Raw genomic sequence first — 17,593 nt, forward strand, 5'->3', positions numbered from 1 at the left:
AAATCAAACGGTCACAATCACAGAAATGTTCTCTTGAAACTGAGCCCTAAACCGTATCTGGGAAGCTGCAAAACGAGGCACACCATGGGTGATGTCCAGTTTTGATCTCTCACATGATGTCAGCCTTGGGCCAGTACCAAATCTCGGGGAGTTTGGGGTTTTTATTTGTTATATAGACAACTTAATATTTGAAAAGAGGGCAGAGTGAAGCCCTCTATACACTGCTTGATTCAGTTATCTATTTGTAATTTTATACACACAAAATGTCACAAACAAAGTACAAAGTAACAAAGTACAGCAGTTGTCTTCAGTTGTCAGTCTTGAATAATAAGTGCCAATACAGAATTTGCAAGCACAATTCTCTAGCTGAAAATATAGATTAAGTATTTTAAAAACAGGAGGCAATTGTGAATGGCTCTTATCTCTTTTCCTGATGATTTAAAAGGCAACGTGAAGAGCAACACGTTTTTTCTTCTGCTGTGTAGAGTGATCCTGAAGTCAATTTCTTGAAATCCCATCCTTCACTGAAAAGAACAGCAATAATAAAAACTGTTATTAATCAAGGTCATATCACAAAATTTCCAGCCCCATAAGAACATTTTTATTGGACCCAGATCACTGCTCTTGCCATTTCTTCTGAAAGACAGCAGGGTATTTTCTTTCAGAGAGAGATGCCCACCTTTATCATGGCTTTTTGTGTTGAAACCAAAAGGTAATTCAGTACAGAAACATTTCTGGACAAGTATGCTTGAAAACATACACACCTGCTTACTCCTATTCCTATACAAATGCAGTACCTGATCCTCAGCTATTTGTGCAGGGACTTCAAGCACAACTAATCACTACTGAGTTATGTGAAGTTACTTCAGGACAAGTTAAAGGTATAAAAATGTCACCTGATTTGGCACTATATTCAGAAAACACATTAGCAATCAGAGTCAGTGTACACCTTATTAACCATTTTTTAAGCACATAATATTTTGTTAGATAAAAATGGACAGCTTACCTGAACACTGAAGCATTTTCCATTCCTGCTGAAATTGATCTCTTAATATTTTTATTTTAGTTACTTTTTCTTGGGTAGGAGGCACATAAACTCCAAAGTCAGGTGTAGAGGCACCCACTAATGCTTTGGTTACACTTTGCATTAAATTCATGTCAGTGTCCTATTTAAGAAATAAATAAAAAAAAATCTCCTGGGAACCAAACTTTCTTTGTTTCAGCAATACATGAAATATTTTAAAACAAGCTTTTATAATTCAGTTGCTAATATTTGTAGCAAGAATGAGCAACTTTCAATTTTCAAATAAAAATGTGTCAAAATTGAGAAGTTTTTTATGAAAAAGGTAAATTATTTTTTATCTCCTGTAAAACTTCTCTTTTTTTTAAATAGAGAAAGAATCTCAGTTTTTCTTTTGTGATTGAAAAGAAACAGTGATGGGTTAAAGGTAAAAAATATTAGGAGAGAAAGGGAACACAGAGCTTGTTTACTTCATGCATCATTTATTTTCTATCCGTAGAAAATAGTGATATATTTTGCTTCATCAAAAACAGGTTTTTTACTCCTAACAGTCTAAATCAATGTTATTTACTCACAGAAATTATATTCTGAGGTGTCCACAGTATATGAGGATTATTACCATTTATTTTTGAAGACTGTAACCTCTATTTCATTTTAAAAAGATCAAATTATTTTTTCAATTATTCTAAAGAGCCATGCATTAGAAAATCCCCACACATCAGATAATCCTGGTACAGAGCTACCTGTGGAGTGCCAATATAAAAATCTCAGTAATTTCTTAAAGATGTACATCTAACTTCCTTTTTATCTGTGAGTTTACCCTTCAGAATATCAATAATTCTTTCCGTTTCATACTCCTAATTAGTAATATGCAAATACACTATTTCTGCATACTGCATATCACTGTACAAATTATATTAGCTTAGACAATTTACATATCAGCACTGTAAATTAAAACAAGTAACATATGAGAAGACTACAGAATAAAGTATGTCATAATCCACTTAATTGGCAGCTTAATGAATAGTATGTCTTTAATTGGATACTTGCTGCAAAACAGATTAGAATACAATTGCATACGTGAACAATTATTCATTGCTTCTCATTAAATAAGGACTAGAAGGCACAAAAGCAATCAAAAGTTACTGTTTCACAGAACACACAGGATGCTGCAGGGGCCAAGAGTGTAAGTTGAGTTCTTAAAAGAGATTAGACAAATTCAGGGAAGATAATGCTCACTGGCACTTGTCTCACACTGGTCTGGATACAGCCTCCCACCTCCTAAATTTAGAGATTCTTATTGTGGTAATGTATGGAAAAACTAGACTAGGGAAAGATCTATATATTCTTTATTTTCTTTCCCCTGCTCTCTATCAGAAACACAAAGCTGGGGTAGATGGGTCCTCTATGCATTATTGTAATTAAGTTCACCTAAAGGATCTGTACCATTTTGATTTCTCTTCTGCATGATGGAAGTTGTGTGTGATAACGCAGAGCACGGGAAAGAGAGGGAGAGGAAATTTAGTGGTTTATGATAAACAGGACAGTGGGCTGCTTTCAGGCACATTCGATGGAAAGAGGCCATGTAATTAACAGAGAAGTGTCCCTTTTCAGGAGACAGCTGTGAGCTATACATCCTGGATAGAAAGGGAAGTTAATTCCCAAACTGTGGCAAATTGCCAGAACATGCCTGCAGACATAACCACAGACTTGCATTCATGCCTCAGCTGCTCCCTCACACAGGCTGCCTACGCCTTGGTGCGTGTCTGCGTCTGGCCTTGTTCTCGGGCCAGAGAGAACCTTGGGCTGCTTGTGTGCTGAGCCCAGGGGTACCCAAGACACCACAAATACAGCCGAGATTTTCTACTGGGCAGTCTGAAGCAGTTCATACCCAGCACGCTGCTGATTGATTTCAGTTCTGTCCTAGGCACGTTGAAGTACCGCCGCTTAGCACCACTGCTTACCTCCATCACTGCAAAAATGCGAGACTCGGCTAATCCTTGTAGTAAAGCAAAAAGCAGAGAAATCCCACTTATTCCAAGGCTCCTGTTTGGTCCAATAGCTATTACTGTCAGGTTAGGCTGATAACTATATGCTACAGGAAGAATGAATCCAAGTACAGCAGAAAAGAAATCATTTCCTTCGGCATCCTTTAACAACAATGAGAAACCATTTAGTATAAATGTAAAGCCCCAAATTCCCAGATATAAAACAGTCACAGAAAGCTTTTCATTGACCTAGGAAACACAATACTGGTCTATTTTCACAGAAATTTTTATATTAAACATGTAGATTATTCACCTCCTCCTTAGTGTCTTTGCACTCTAACTCTGCCTTCTTGAAGATGAACTACAGTGGCTACTCAAGGTTTCCTCAAAGCTGTGCCTTCTAACACACTCTGAATAGCTGTGAAGGAGCAGTACCCAGGTAAGAGCAAGAAAAGGAAATATTTTCAAAGATCCAAACTGCAGTGAGAGGTATAATTCTCAGAGTGATTTTATGAATTTGTTGATATACTATTTCTGCTAAAAAAGTTGTATGTTGTTTCCAGAAAGTGAATCTTACCTCTTTCCAGTTTAGAGAAATACAGTGTTTGGAGCTGGTCTTTCCAGACTGTTCATTCTCAAAAATATGTATCATGAGTATTTTTCTGTAAATAAAAACCCCCACATCTGAGTATTTAACCAATGACTTCCAATGAAATAAAAAGATATTTTCTTTCATCATTCTTTAAATACTAATTCATAACACAGGAACAAATAACTATTTATGTCATGGCACGTAGTAATGTGAACACCAATTAAAACAGAAATCCTTTTTAAAGTATTTCTAAGAAGAGTATTCAAGACTACGGGCAAGTTACATTTAAGAAAAAGGGCAAGTGGCAAAAAAAGTTATGGGTAAGTAAGGATGACTTTCAATAGAGAACTCGACATCAGCACTATGTGCCCCCTGCAGTTATAGGGGAGTACACCCTATAAAATTAATAACTGCTGCCTTTATTACTTTATATGTTCAATATTCTATTTTCAATAACAATCTAAATTTAAATTCATATAGAAGGATCATACATTAAACCTACCACTAAATTAATAAAGTGGCACTTAGAGATAGCAGTTTGTCTTTAAAGATATATTTGGGGATGGTTCACATTTTGTCTCAAGCTAAACTTGAATGAACATCAGTTCATGACTGATTCCTTAGTGCACATTTCATCACACATATGGACACCTAAAGAACATTTATAAAGCCTTTGGGATTTGACTCCCTGAAGCAAAGAGAAAGCTCACCCATCTTCTGTGTTCGGTATGATTTGCATGTCTCCAACAAATATACAAAGCACCCTGCAGAAAACAAGTAACATTTCCATCTGCAAGTAATTTTTTTCACTTAGTGCTATTTGTTTAGAGACTTTGCATGTAGATTAGATGCATAAAAAATAATGTATATTGTTTCTGAACTTGGTCCATTAAAAGCATATAGAAAACACATTTACGACAGCTCAAGGGAACTCCTTTTCTCCCCCCCCAAACACTGGGAAGTAAAAATAAAACCAAGAAAATGTCCTGAGGCCGAAGACAATCGAAATCTGACAAAGAACATGTAGGCTAGCACAGCAGTCCTCCTTACAGATGTTTTGCCCTTGGTAAGGCAAAAAAAGTTTTTGCTGGCACATACAATATTGACTGTACTATGTATTGAAAATGCTATGTGTTTTAAAATTAATGTTTGAAAGGCAATTTGCCATATTTTACATACTTTTATCAGTTTTTTTACATTTTGTCAGAGCCCCAAATGCAAGAGACACAAATTCACCTTTGAAATCCAAACTGAACAGAATGTCTTAGTGCAACAGCAACAGAAACAGCAGCTGTGGGTGATTCTGCAATTCCATTGCATACCTACAAAATATATTTTTCATTCAGAAATTATTAAAACTGCACAAGATGACGTAATTTCTTTTTTGTAACAACTGTATTTTTACTTGTTTATATGTATCATTCAAACAAGGCTATAGCTGTATGAGAGGGATCTTAATGGTCTATTGCAGTGGGGTTAAGGAAATATTGTTAATTCATTTTTACACAGAAAGGCCACGTTTGATCATTATGCCAAGAGCTGTTCTATTACTTCAAAAGCATGGTGCTATGTTGAAAGGCAACTGTAAAAACAGCTTTTGTTGGGGAAGGTCATCTTTACTGGTTCTCTTGATAGTCTGCAGACTGGATGCATTCAATGTGCCAGCAGGCAAACTGCACCAGGAAAATATGAAGAGGAGGTAGCCCCTGAAGTCTAATTCCGACTCTTCCTTTAACCTAGGCAAGCTATTCCTTTATGAAAAATACAATGACAGTCTTAGTCAACCGTTAAGTGTTTGTATTGTGTAGTGCTTTGAACACTACATGAAAGCTAAGCTAAAACATAATGCATACTACCCCTCCCCACTCCTCCTCTTTGGCAACACAAAAAGCTCAGCTTAGCATCTCCGACTCATGAAAAGTTCTATTTCTTTTTCCCAGTTCCTTTTTTTAAAATCTATTTATAAGTTATCCTAGAGGAACTCTTCCTCGCAATCCTGGTACTTTAAAGAGAGCTTTTCATTCAAAGGGAGAGACTGATCTATTATGAAGTAACATTCTTGTTTGCATTTTTTCCTGTTTGCTTCTCCAAGGTTTTATACATACAGACATGCACCCTCTAAGCCTGCCAAGAATCAAAACGCCAAACTGGAATGACTCTGTTCAGAACCACAGCACACAGCAGTGTTTTCAACAGCTCCACTACAGCAGGGTGGGGGTGGCGTGCGTAAATCAAAATTTGCTCAGAGGAAATTGTTGTACAATTCATGGTGAGCGCAGCTGTACATAGCCCAGCATCTTGTGATGAAGGGTAAAGCAGAAGTAAACTCTGCTAGAGACAGAAGGCAAAACTCTGTACACTGAAACAGAAAATTTGTTTACATTTCTTGCTCAGATTTCTTGGTGTTGCTCACTGGTGCTTGATAAACCAACTTCTACTCCCCTCAACTGGAAGCAGGAATACCTGGCTCATCTGTATGTTTGAGAGGGACAAGAAGGGTCTTACTGACTCACAGGCTGGGACTGCAGAAAAGCAGGAAAATGTCTTGCCCAAAGATCATTTGAAAGATGTCCTGGGGTTAACAACTATCCCTAAATGAGAGTTTTCTCATCTTTCATCCTCATTCTTGTAGCTAAGCACATTCTAGCTGAGATTAGTGGGGTTGTGAACTATGGCATAACATGAATGATAATGTAGTAAAATCAGAAGTCAGTGTAATCCAACTCCCTCCCCACCCCACAAGATCAAGGCAGTTTATTATTACCTCCTTCTTAAGTATTTTATCTAGGACGGCCAGCATATTGCCAAGAGAGTGTAAAATTTTGTCCTCTTTCACAAGGTCTGCATAAAAGCCACTGTAAAATAAATTAAATGAAGAAAAACTAGGTTAGAAGCATTAATGCTTTCTAAGAGGACACTGACACAGTACTTTGCAGTTAGTATTGATGGGGTACATTTTGTGCAACACATTCATTCTCAAAACCCCAGATCTAGCAGGAAGACGACAACGCTGTTGCCTGACAGTCTTGAGCTCTCTAAACCTGTCTCCATTCTGCACTGGAAGGAAAACAAAAATGTCTGACAGTATTCAGGAAAGAGTTCTGTCAAAATTAGACTAAGACAAAAAGCTGAGCTGCTCAAATCAGACCAGTTTGGTATTTTTTTCAGCTAAAAGTGAAGACAGAGCTTTAAGGCACCTTCCCAGCAAAACTTCTTCCTAAATGAATACATTTGTGCTGACTGTTCTATCTCCGTTGAAGCAGTTTTCTCTGAAAATATTCTGATTAGTTCTTTAAAGGAACTTCAAAGTTTACCAGGCTTATATTTATCGGGCGACGGGTGATAACCAACACTGATGTCTCCATTTTTCAAAGAAATAAATTCTGACTATAACTGAGTAGACCAAGGCCAAAAAGATGACCATGACAGAGCTAGATGGCAGTCTGTACAAAGACCTCTCATCCTCATAATTATGTTGAAAATTAAATAGACAGGACCAACCTGACAAGCGCTTTTATTTCAGTTTTATCCATTTCCTTCACCAAATGAACGGGTACAGGGAGCAAATGTGCTGAACCTTTAGAGTCAGCTGTTGTTGCTGTTTTGATGGGAGGTACTGGAAATAGAATATTTTTCATGTGTAGTTCCAAAAACCTTTCTACTTTGACACTTTCATCGTCGTTAGTCATCTTAGATCCAGGGTCTGTGAGGGGATTCGGATGAGCCTTCTTTAGTGGGTGTGACTTGGTGCTCAAATTTTGTAAAAACAATGTGTCTAGAGAGAAAATAAAAAGAGGGGGTTCACATGTTTTAATTCCTGACCTCTTAATGTTTGGTTACACTTATTTACAAAGAGAGTAGGTCTGTATTCATAGTATACCTATTTCTTTCCATGCACTAGCTACAATGTGTCCTGCCACAGGTATTATTTTTCAGTGCTGCTACATTTACTTTAATCTAGAAATTATGTCCATACTTTTGACACACAAAACAGCATTCTCAAACAAAGGTATCAAGGCACTACTGTTTGGTGTGATTTTTGCCAGCTTCAGAAGTTCTTTTCAGATCAGCTGAAGACATGGACCTGAATGACACCTCTTAGTGCTTCATCGGCCACTTGATGAATAACTGGTAGTTCAATTCTTTTCATCCACTGTTATTAATCTTGATAATTTTGAATCCATTTACCAATCACTTTTGCTTGAAGAATTAGTAATTACCTTCATACATCAACCATTTCCAGTAGGGTTTATGTGCTGCTCTCACATTTTGAATAGATTCAATTGCACTACAAAAGAAACAGGATTAACAGTGTCAGCAATAATGAAAATACAGGAAACATAATTTACCTCCATGAAAAAACAAAACCAAAAAAACCCTACAACTGAATATGAACAAGCCCTCATCTGTTCCAAGAATGCAAAACAGAAAAATAAAGAGAATGAGAGTCAATGGGCAGATTGCTCAGAAAGATTAAATGCAAGAGTCAAAAAAAGGAAAGTGAAGAACATATGTAGTATGTACCTTTTAAGTACACGTTTAAGGACAGTGAGTGAAATCCTGACCTTGCTGTGGGAGGAAACACCCCTGTCCTTGGCTTCAGGAAGGGCAGGATTTCACCTGTTGGTCTTTGCTTTGTCAGAGATTTTATCTACAGAATGTAAAGATGTAATTAGATTCACTCGAAAGCAAGACTATCGGTTCAGGAAGATTTGGAGTAGTGTAGAAATCAAATAAATCACATTTGCCGCTATTACGTGCATTGAAATATCTTTTTTATCATCCCTGCTACTTGCTGCGCTATAGGCAAATGGTCCTATTATGCTAGCTATCATACAAACATAATCCAGGTCATGTTAAATCCAGGACAAATTCTATGTACTTGGAAATTATTTGTAAGGTGTTCAGGAGCTGGACTGACAATGGATGACTATGTAATCACCTCTCTGTTATCTAGGATGACAGCAACCTGAGATACTACAGTTGGCAGAGCAGAAAAAGAGGTGATGCAGCAACTATGGGATGTGCTAGCAGCAAAATAACCAGCTTTACTCCATCAGAGTTTACCAAATCCAACTCTGCCCACAGCCTGTGTGTATCTGCACTGCTTCCCTGACTGACCTGAGCTCCAAGTTGTAACTAGCACAGCCAGCTGGTAGGTGCTGCCACTAAAACGCATGAGGAGTATCACTGCTGAAAAAAAACCCCATGGAACAACTATTGGGGTAGGGACACTGAAGATGGATCATGGAGATGTGGAGGAGATGATACAGACATGTAGAGGGAAATACTGTTTAGACGTGGGACTGATTCAGAGGCACAAGGATTCCGAATGCTTCTAGGTCAGATTCACCATTGTGCAAATACAATCTTACTGTCTCCAAAAAGAAGTTAGGGCCTAAGTTTAATTATCTAGGTTCAGCTCTACACAGTCGTATGCTTTCACACCCCAGGCCTCAATACTCCAAATTTCAGAAACACAAGGAGTCAGGACTGGCTCTGCACAGCATCAGCTCTCAGCGAGGAAAGGCTGGCTCCAGCTCTTGCTGTACTGCAGCCACTGAAGCGGTTCTGGTGTCTGGAGAACTAATCCTTGTAATCACACACTTGCCCAATTACTGGCCATTATTCACTGGTATTGCCTTGACTACAGCACAATTGTCTCACCCTTGAGTGAGATGGATCCTTACAGGATAATGAAGCCCAAGGACAAATAGCATAAAATTATAAGCCAGAACTTCTTGCAACTTGAAATCATTTCAGAAACAAAAGTATACAAAACTGTATTTTGGATGACTTTTTCAAAAAGCAAGTTATAATCTAAAGTGGAAAATATATTATAGAGTGTCATATTAAAACCTTGGTTCAACATAATGTTCAAAGCATGCATAACTTCAGTCTCTTTGATAAACACATGGTTTGTCCTAAAATTCTTTATATGCTTACCTTAGGCAAGGTGCCATTTCTCCAGTTATTTGAGGTACAGGATCTCCAAGCAAAGTTTTTACAGTCATACAGACTGATTCAGACAATGACTTTAAGTGGTATCCACCCTAGAAAAAAAACAATTGTATGTCATTCAAGGAATGAGTACTCGTAACACCTATTTGAATACCACCAAGGAAAATAAATTAAACTTTTGAAATATAGCTGAATTTACAGAAACGGAAGATGATATGCAAGGACATCTATGCTAATGATTTTCAATAAGAAAACAGTTAAGTTAGAGGCTATTTGTTGAACTTCACTGGCATCTCATGATTCAACTCACTTTCTCATAGTTCAGTTCATTTTGGAAATTGGTCATGACTTTGCCATGAAAACCCTGGAAACATATTCCTTCTCTACCCCTATCTGTGATACACCATCTTCAGTAATTCTTGTGGAAGATTCCTTAGAAGGCAAACACTATCACTCTAAAATGTCCATACAAAGGAAATCTCCCACAGACTGACATCTTTAAGATATGGTTGTCCTAATGGTTTGGCAGAACAACTGAAGATCGATTCCAGACTGCTAGACTGTAGCTGACAGCCTGCTCCCTGCATGCCACCTGCGGAGCAGTCACAGTCCCCGTACTAGGAGGGGATGCTTATTTGCACTTCAGCTAGCAGACAGATATATATAGAACCTGCTGGAGAGACAGATGATGGAACAAAGGAGTTCAAGTGAATCAATTAATAAACCATTCACTCTCAGAGGCCTTGCCAGCCGAAATATTTTCACACAATTATTTACCCGAAAAGCCACCATTTTTCTAACATGCAGCAGAAACAGCAAGTTCAAATCTAGATTTCAGAAGGAGGAAACATTTTAGATTTTTTTAAAAGCCCTTAAAAAAAGAGCTTGCACAGTGGCTTTTAATCAAAAAAGAGCAAATACAGCAAGTGCTTCTTTATTAAATAAGAGTATATTTAGGTTAAAGGTTTTTTAAACTCTTTGGAGTAAGACAAACCTGCAAAAACGTTGTTAGTGCAGCTAATTCACTCAATATGTTTTAATGAGTTTGGAACTATCCAGACTAGTAGACTAGTTGACAAGAACTGAATGTATCTGTGGAGGATATGGTGTTTTTGAACAACGAGTATTTGCTCCTCTGCTTCAAAATTTTAAGTCAAAAACATCAGTAGAGGCCTTCTTTTTATTTTACAGTGTATAAGAGCATTGTCAAATCTTAGCCACGTTTGCCTTCCTGATTCTCAAAAGAAAGATAAAAAGAATAAATTATTTTGCTAATAAGTTTAGTTTCTAGCTTGCCCTATAAAGCTCTAAAACATAGACCCTACTCCTGGGAGTATGTTTCAAAAGTCTTTACCTCTAGGACAACACACAGCTTTCCATTAGCTAACTGCATCAGGAAATGGGTAAGGTGGGCAAAAACCTCAGGAGTTGCATTCATCTGACCCTAAATCAAAGAAAAAAAATTAAGAGATGGAACTCTGATTTAAAAACATTGGTGCAAAAAACCAAACCACACACTCTGAAACACATGAGTCTGAATTGGAATACTGGAACACTTGCTTCTCATTGCATCTAACAAAACGCTGAACCAACTGCTTTCAAGGAAGGTACAAAAAACAACGCAGTAATTACGCCTATGAGATAATCTGTCTTTATATGTCTCATTGTAGTATTTAATGAGCTTAAAGACTCAAACAGGTATTTTTAGCATGCTCAAAGTGAATTTCACTTAGCAATCACAGGACATTTAAGAGGTGGGAATATTTTGAAAACAGATTCATCACTGACAACACAAACGCCACAACTAGTTACTTACTTCAGGGTCTCCAATTCCAGAATCGTAACCAGAGGAGACAAGGACCAATTCAGGATCAAACTGTTATAAAACAGAGAAAGTTGTAGCACATTCTTATGTCCTATTTTCAATTTTGTACTGGATTTGAACTGTACCATGTTCAGCTGTTTTTTTCAGCTAGAATATGAACACAAATAAAGACTCTCCTTGAATAAAAATTGAGATTACCCTTTTATACTATTTTCATTCCTGCTAGAGAAGCTGCATATATTATATGGATTATTTAAAAGCTAGCATTCCATAGATACTATTCAGTTGATCAGGGCATTATTAATATCAGCAAAAATAATGTGTTAACTGTGCTACTGGCAATTAATGCTTTTCCACAAAATATTCAATGATATCTGCTTAAGAAGTATTTAAGAAGTAGTCTTTGGTTTTGCTATTACCGCTCTACTCTGCACTGGCGTGGCCCCACCTGGAGCACTGGGTGCAGTTCTGGGCGCCACAGGATGAAAAGGATATAAAGCTACTGGAGAGTGTCCAGAAGAGGCTATGAAGTTGGTTTGGAGCGGAAACTGTATGAGGAGCAGCTAAAGTTACTTGGTTTGTTCAGCCTGGAGGAGACTGAGGGGAGTCCTCATTGTGGTCTACACCTTCCTCACTAGGGGAGGAGGAGGGGCAGGTGCTGAACTCTTCTTGTCAGTGACCAACGACAGAATCAGGAAGATGTGCCAGGAGAGGTTTAGGTTGGACATTAGGAAAAGGTTCTTCACCTAAAAGGTGGTGGAGCACTGGAAAAGGCTCCCCAGGGAGATGTCACAGCCCCAAGCCTGACAGTGTTCAAGAAGAGACTGGACAACACCCTCACACACATGGTGGGAACTGTGGGGTTGTCATATGCAGGGACAGGAGTTGGACTCAACCATCCTTGTGGGTCGCTTTCAACTCAAACCATTCTAATATTTTCTATGATTCTAAAGAGCAGAGCAGTAAAAAATTACCTCAAAAGCCATTGGAAGCAACACATGGAAAAATGCAGCAAGATAATCTGAATTTCCCATCCCAACCTGCAAAATGTGAGAAATATAGGTCACATTTTCCTGTTAAAGAACCTTAGAAAATTTGTTATTCTAAGACTGTAGTGAAAGACAGTACTGAAAGTTAAAGATAAGGGAACCTTATGAGGTCAAGTTCCATTTAGGTAAAGTGCATAAATATCCACCATTTTTCTCTACTGAATGAGAATGGATGTAATCTCCTGAAACACTTGTTTTGATGGCTAGGCAAGATATTCAAGAAAAAAAGAATATGTGCATGTTTCTCTCTCTCTTTTTTTTTTTTTTGACATCATCATATTCTGAGCCATATTTCTCAGCAGACATTCCACTGACAAGAAGGAGGTACACTGTCCTATGACATCTGCCAAGCAAGCAAAGCAACGCGCTTCTCAGAAGGTTTTACGTAAAGCAGGAGATAGAAAGCTACTGCATTTGCTTTGTTGTGCTATAAACATTTACCTTATTCCAAGGCAAATTTATGTTAAAACCTTCTCCTCTGCCCAGACCCACAGCATCATAATCAGATTCTTTGAGTGATGGCCAGAATTCCTGATGTTCATAGCGATGCCAGGAAAAATACAAAACACTGAAAGATACAAAGAACAAACACAACTTGACAAAATATTCTTAAACTGACTTTACATCTTGAACGTCATGGCTGTACTGACTGAAAGCATGAAATAGAATCATCCTTTCCCCTTACTTCTCTTAGTGGACTTGAACTGTGAAACTTGGTACAGTAGGGCCTATGCCAAAATTAACCTAGGACAGGTGCTAAAAATTCATTGTATTCATGCAATCCCTTCATATCAAAGACAAGACATTTTCAGAAAAGCAGACTTCTTTCTACAATCTAATTCTGTCACAGAGAGGTCTTACTACTGGCAAACCAAGGTAGTCATATTGCTTATGTTGACTGATATTCTTTACAGTAAAATAGATTTACATATTTCTTTTTGCTAGAATTTTCCCTCTATTTCATAACAAGTATAACCAACAGTGACTAAAAGAGCAAGGTGTTTGTAAGATTCTAGTTTCAGAAAGTTAAGAAATCTTATTCATTACAGATGAAAGCAATATTTAACCAGCTAACATAACAAATACATAAAATATCCTTCAAACCTTGGATCCTCTTCGAATATATATTGAGTTCCTTGCCCATGGTGCACATCCCAGTCAACAATTAGGATTCTGCATAGATCAGTAAAAGAAAACATTCAGCAGAACCACAGCATCTTGATCTAAAGGAGGTACAGATGAATCATGTGTTTTCTGTCCCAAAAGCTACATGACACCCAGAAATCTCTAGACATTAATCTAAAACAGTACAATGTCAAACAGATATCCGAACGTCATACTTGCATACGATAAGCTCCTCTAGGGTCAACCATGCACTTACCTCTGTAGACCGTATTTCAGTTTTGCATATTCGGCTGCAATAGCAACATTGTTGAACAAACAGAACCCATTAGCTGCATTTTTCTGGCTGTGGTGACCTGGAGGTCTAAACCAAAGTTTTATACGGTTACTCACAATAAAGGAAATTTGGGGGAGCAGTGAAGACTTTCTGTTTTCTTACCTTACTAATGCCATTCCATTGCACACTTTTCCTGTCATCACAGCATCCACGAGCTGCAAAGTTGCTCCCACTGCTAGCCTGGCACAGCGATAAGTGTTCTGAAAAAGAGAACCTCATAGTTGTCATCCATCACTTGTCAGCTTGTTTCAAACTAATCACACAAGATGTGCTTTTGCACCCCAATGGCAAATTGTCTTGACATAAGCCTACCCTACTGAGGTGGTACGCAGATAGTTGAAAGCAGAACTTTACAACACAAATTCCAGTGTTCTTTCTACTAGGTTTACCTTTGATCACCACATCATTTATAAGGATGTTCTCTCTGGAGCACTTAAGAAACATGAGAAGGACATACTGCACTGACCAGTGGAATAACACAGCATCTTTGAAAATAAGGAGCGAAACCTTACAGAAACAAAATATGAAAGACTTCACCTCCTTCGTCTGGCACAACATTTAAGAGCAACTGTAACCCAAATGTGATTTGTAGGTCACTAATGGTCTACAGTAACATTAAATGACAAAAATATACTGGCATGATACAATTGCAGAATAGATGATAGGACACTTACTCAATTTAAATTACATCATTACACTAAATTTGAAACAGATAACAGCATCATAAATATATGTAAGTTTACTTAAATGGCAAAAAATGTATTGCTGATTTTCCCCTCCTCAGAAAAGTGCCACTCAGATGCAAAAACACAAACATCTGTAGCTCCCAACAAAGGAAGCAGTTTAACTTACACACCGGATGAAAGAAAAAAGCATCATAATTTCCAGAGACCCTTTTCAGTTCCTTTTCATTCATCGTTTGGGTGCTTTTTGCCATTTCCAAGTGTTCAGAACTGCAGAGAGGAGAGAGGTGAACACAACACTTAAATAAGCAAACAGACCTATAAAGGGTTTTATTCAATGCAAAATGTAATTAGGAGTAGCATATGTTACAAGAGGCTTTCTGTGAGACTTCAAAAGTCTAAAAGGTAGTCTGGAATATTAGTTGTAGGATATAGTGAAAAACTAAGGAGTACTATGAAAGCAAGAGTTCTTGGATGTCTTAATCTGACATTCTTTTCCCTTTTCCAGTAGCAAGAGCAACTAGTCCTGCTTTCAAAAAATGTCTCTTTGTTCATCATGCAACAATCTATTTTGCAATCCACACTACATATGGATACCAACAAGAACTAAACTAGGATTCTAACAGTCATCAGAGTGTGAAATGTAAGTCCAAGAACGTGTGTCTAGTGCTCCCTTGTTCTACAGAAAACAAGTATTTGAGTGAATCCCTCATCAGGTGTGTACCAACTCCCTCTTTTCACTGGTACCAAAGTGCAATAAGTACTAAGGGACTAGAAGCAACGTTTCCCCAATTCTGTCGCTGCTCTCCTGCCCTTGTGTAGTGAGCTGGAAAGGGAGGCTGATGGCACCTACTCACTGTCCTATCTGTGCCCTAATCCACGGCAAAAATGACCACATGTGCATGCCTCCAGGTGCACAATGCCAAAAGAACCAGAATTTCACAACAAAATGAGACACACTAGTGCTGCCTAATTGAAATAAAGCTAAATAGTGGCTTCAAAATAGAAGGTATTAATGGGAACAAAACCACATGAACCTGAATGACTGTATAACTCCTAGTTTAAGTTCATCAGCAGCCCCATAACTAACTGTGAACACACAGACACACACACACAGACACACACAAAACATTTTTCTAGGCATCATATACTTGTTTCAGAAAGGAAATACTTCTATTATCTCTAGTGTACCTACAGAAACCAATACAAGAGTTAGTGGAGTTATTTATCCCCGAGTCATCTAGCAGGAGCAATTCAACTGGGAACAGTGATCAAGTCTCTTTAATACCCAATAAGCAAAGTATTTACTGTGAAAATAAATTATACTCATATACAGCACTAATTGCATTCTAACAAACAAGTATGTTCTGAGGAAAAATACTGTTCTGGAATCTGAAAATTTAAGTATGACTTGGGATCGAGCTCTGGTTATTGTCACAGGTGTCAGGGCCCTGAGTGCATCTCTTCCCTCCTGGGGTTTGGCTGCTGGGTTCAGAACCAGCTTAGAGATAGTGCCGCTGATCGCCTTGAAAGAGCGAGCTAGAAGGAGCATCAGCAGAGGGTCCCTGCATCCAGCTCTGCTAAGAGTCTTAGCAAAGGCTCCCCCTCCTTCCCTGGGCACCTGCTTCTAAGACATGGCTCTCATCCTTGGCCAAACTGCAGCTGTGTTGTGCAGCTATATCTGTGTCTCACATGAACCTCACATGAACCTCAAGGATCTGGACCTGGATCATGACCTGCGGGCTGACCCAAGCTGGACCTCAGACCTGCCATGTCACTACTGAAATTACTGGAAGTCAAAGCCATCGAGTTTTGGAGCAGACCTTTTCAAATGGAGCAAAATATCACCTGGAGGTATGAGACCTGTTATTTCATCAAATTAATCTGAACAGTGATGAAAGTAAGTTTCAGACCTGTGAACCAACAGGATCTCCTCCTCACTTCCTTCTCTGGCAGGCACATGGACACATCTTTCCACAAGATGGTAACATTTAAGCTGCTCATAGGAGGATGACAGTCTTTCTGGCACTTCGATATCGCAAGCAGGACTAAAAATAAGCAATAATCACATTACTATAATACCACACCAGCACAGCTAACAAATACACTTCAACATACCTAGCTTTTAACTTCCCATTGCAAGAAAATTCATTACCCTCATAGAGGGACACGTGAGAGTAAAAGGAAAAAAGAATCTGAATACTTTTTGTCTTGGAATTGAACCAAAATTGCTTCTAAAATATGTAAACATAAAAATATATATGATTCTTCAAGGAAAAAGAAACATCATTTTTGTCTCCTTTCTTATCACTGAAATTAGCAATGCTTAACTAGAGGCAGAGGAATGCTGAAATGAAAAGCTGTAGATTACAATGAAGGTGAACACAAGAGAAGTGGGCTTGGGAGAGAAGACAGCAGTGGGCAGCTACTCAGAGCATAGCAAAGGTACATTTAAGGAACCGGCATATACCAATTTCTAACTTAATTTAATTGACAGGTTTCAGCTGAGTATGTGTACATATTTTTTTCTGAGATCAAGAATACTTTAGCTTTATAAATAATTAGCTTAAAATACATTATTTAGGGGGCTACTCAGATGATTAAAGCTAACACTTCTTATTAAGGCCTACCAGACTGGAGGCCCACAGCTTCTCAAATCCAGTTTCAGATTGTCATTACAGTATCTGGATACTGTATCTGGACCCATTACAGTAACAGTACTGTAACATTTTCCGTTAAATTATCTGGATATAAATCAGGAATAACCACTTTTCTCCAAAAGGAAAGACCTTCTATTTACTAGGAAAATGACAGGGTATCTAGCACTAGGTACTCCCTATTACACTTACAGAAGCTGAATTTACTTGGTACTTCTCTCGGGAATCCTAATAAGAATCTATAAATAAAAAAGGCAGCAGTGACTTACTCGCTCCAAAGCAGTTTATGAGTGGTCATCTCCTCATCATAAACCAGAGCTGTTCCTGAGGCCATTGCTACACACAGGACAAAACAAAT

General features: G+C 38.1%; 1 protein-coding gene across 1 annotated transcript; it reads right to left on the bottom strand.

Annotated features, from left to right (window-relative positions):
- Positions 1-229: 229 nt before the first annotated feature.
- HDAC10 (histone deacetylase 10) lies at positions 230-17,593 on the bottom strand. Its single transcript, XM_080360005.1, has 20 exons — positions 17,505-17,593; positions 16,492-16,626; positions 14,752-14,848; positions 13,998-14,095; positions 13,818-13,922; positions 13,541-13,609; positions 12,878-13,004; positions 12,362-12,427; positions 11,379-11,438; positions 10,917-11,006; positions 9,548-9,654; positions 7,822-7,889; positions 7,103-7,376; positions 6,366-6,456; positions 4,838-4,923; positions 4,312-4,365; positions 3,587-3,671; positions 2,986-3,171; positions 1,007-1,166; positions 230-524 (listed from the first exon to the last, which is right to left on the bottom strand). Exons 1-20 carry the CDS (start codon positions 17,567-17,569, stop codon positions 499-501), a joined length of 2,049 nt encoding a protein of 682 aa, XP_080216131.1. The 5' UTR covers positions 17,570-17,593; the 3' UTR covers positions 230-498.

This window comes from Nesoenas mayeri, assembly GCF_963082525.1.
Source record: "Nesoenas mayeri genome assembly, chromosome: 1".
NCBI classification, from domain to species: Eukaryota; Metazoa; Chordata; class Aves; order Columbiformes; family Columbidae; genus Nesoenas; species Nesoenas mayeri.

What these genes read in the sequence shown, in the direction of transcription:
- HDAC10 (XM_080360005.1), bottom strand. Translation starts at nt 17,569, where the DNA reads ATGGCCTCAGGAACAGCTCTGGTTTATGATGAGGAGATGACCACTCAT. An exon ending in AGCTGTGTGTTGTCCTAGAG is followed by an intron (nt 9,655 to 10,916) that starts GTAAAGACTTTT and finishes TTTTTTTTCTAG; the next exon opens with GGTGGATACCACTTAAAGTC. An exon ending in GAAATGGCACCTTGCCTAAG is followed by an intron (nt 7,890 to 9,547) that starts GTAAGCATATAA and finishes TTTCTTTTGTAG; the next exon opens with TGCAATTGAATCTATTCAAA.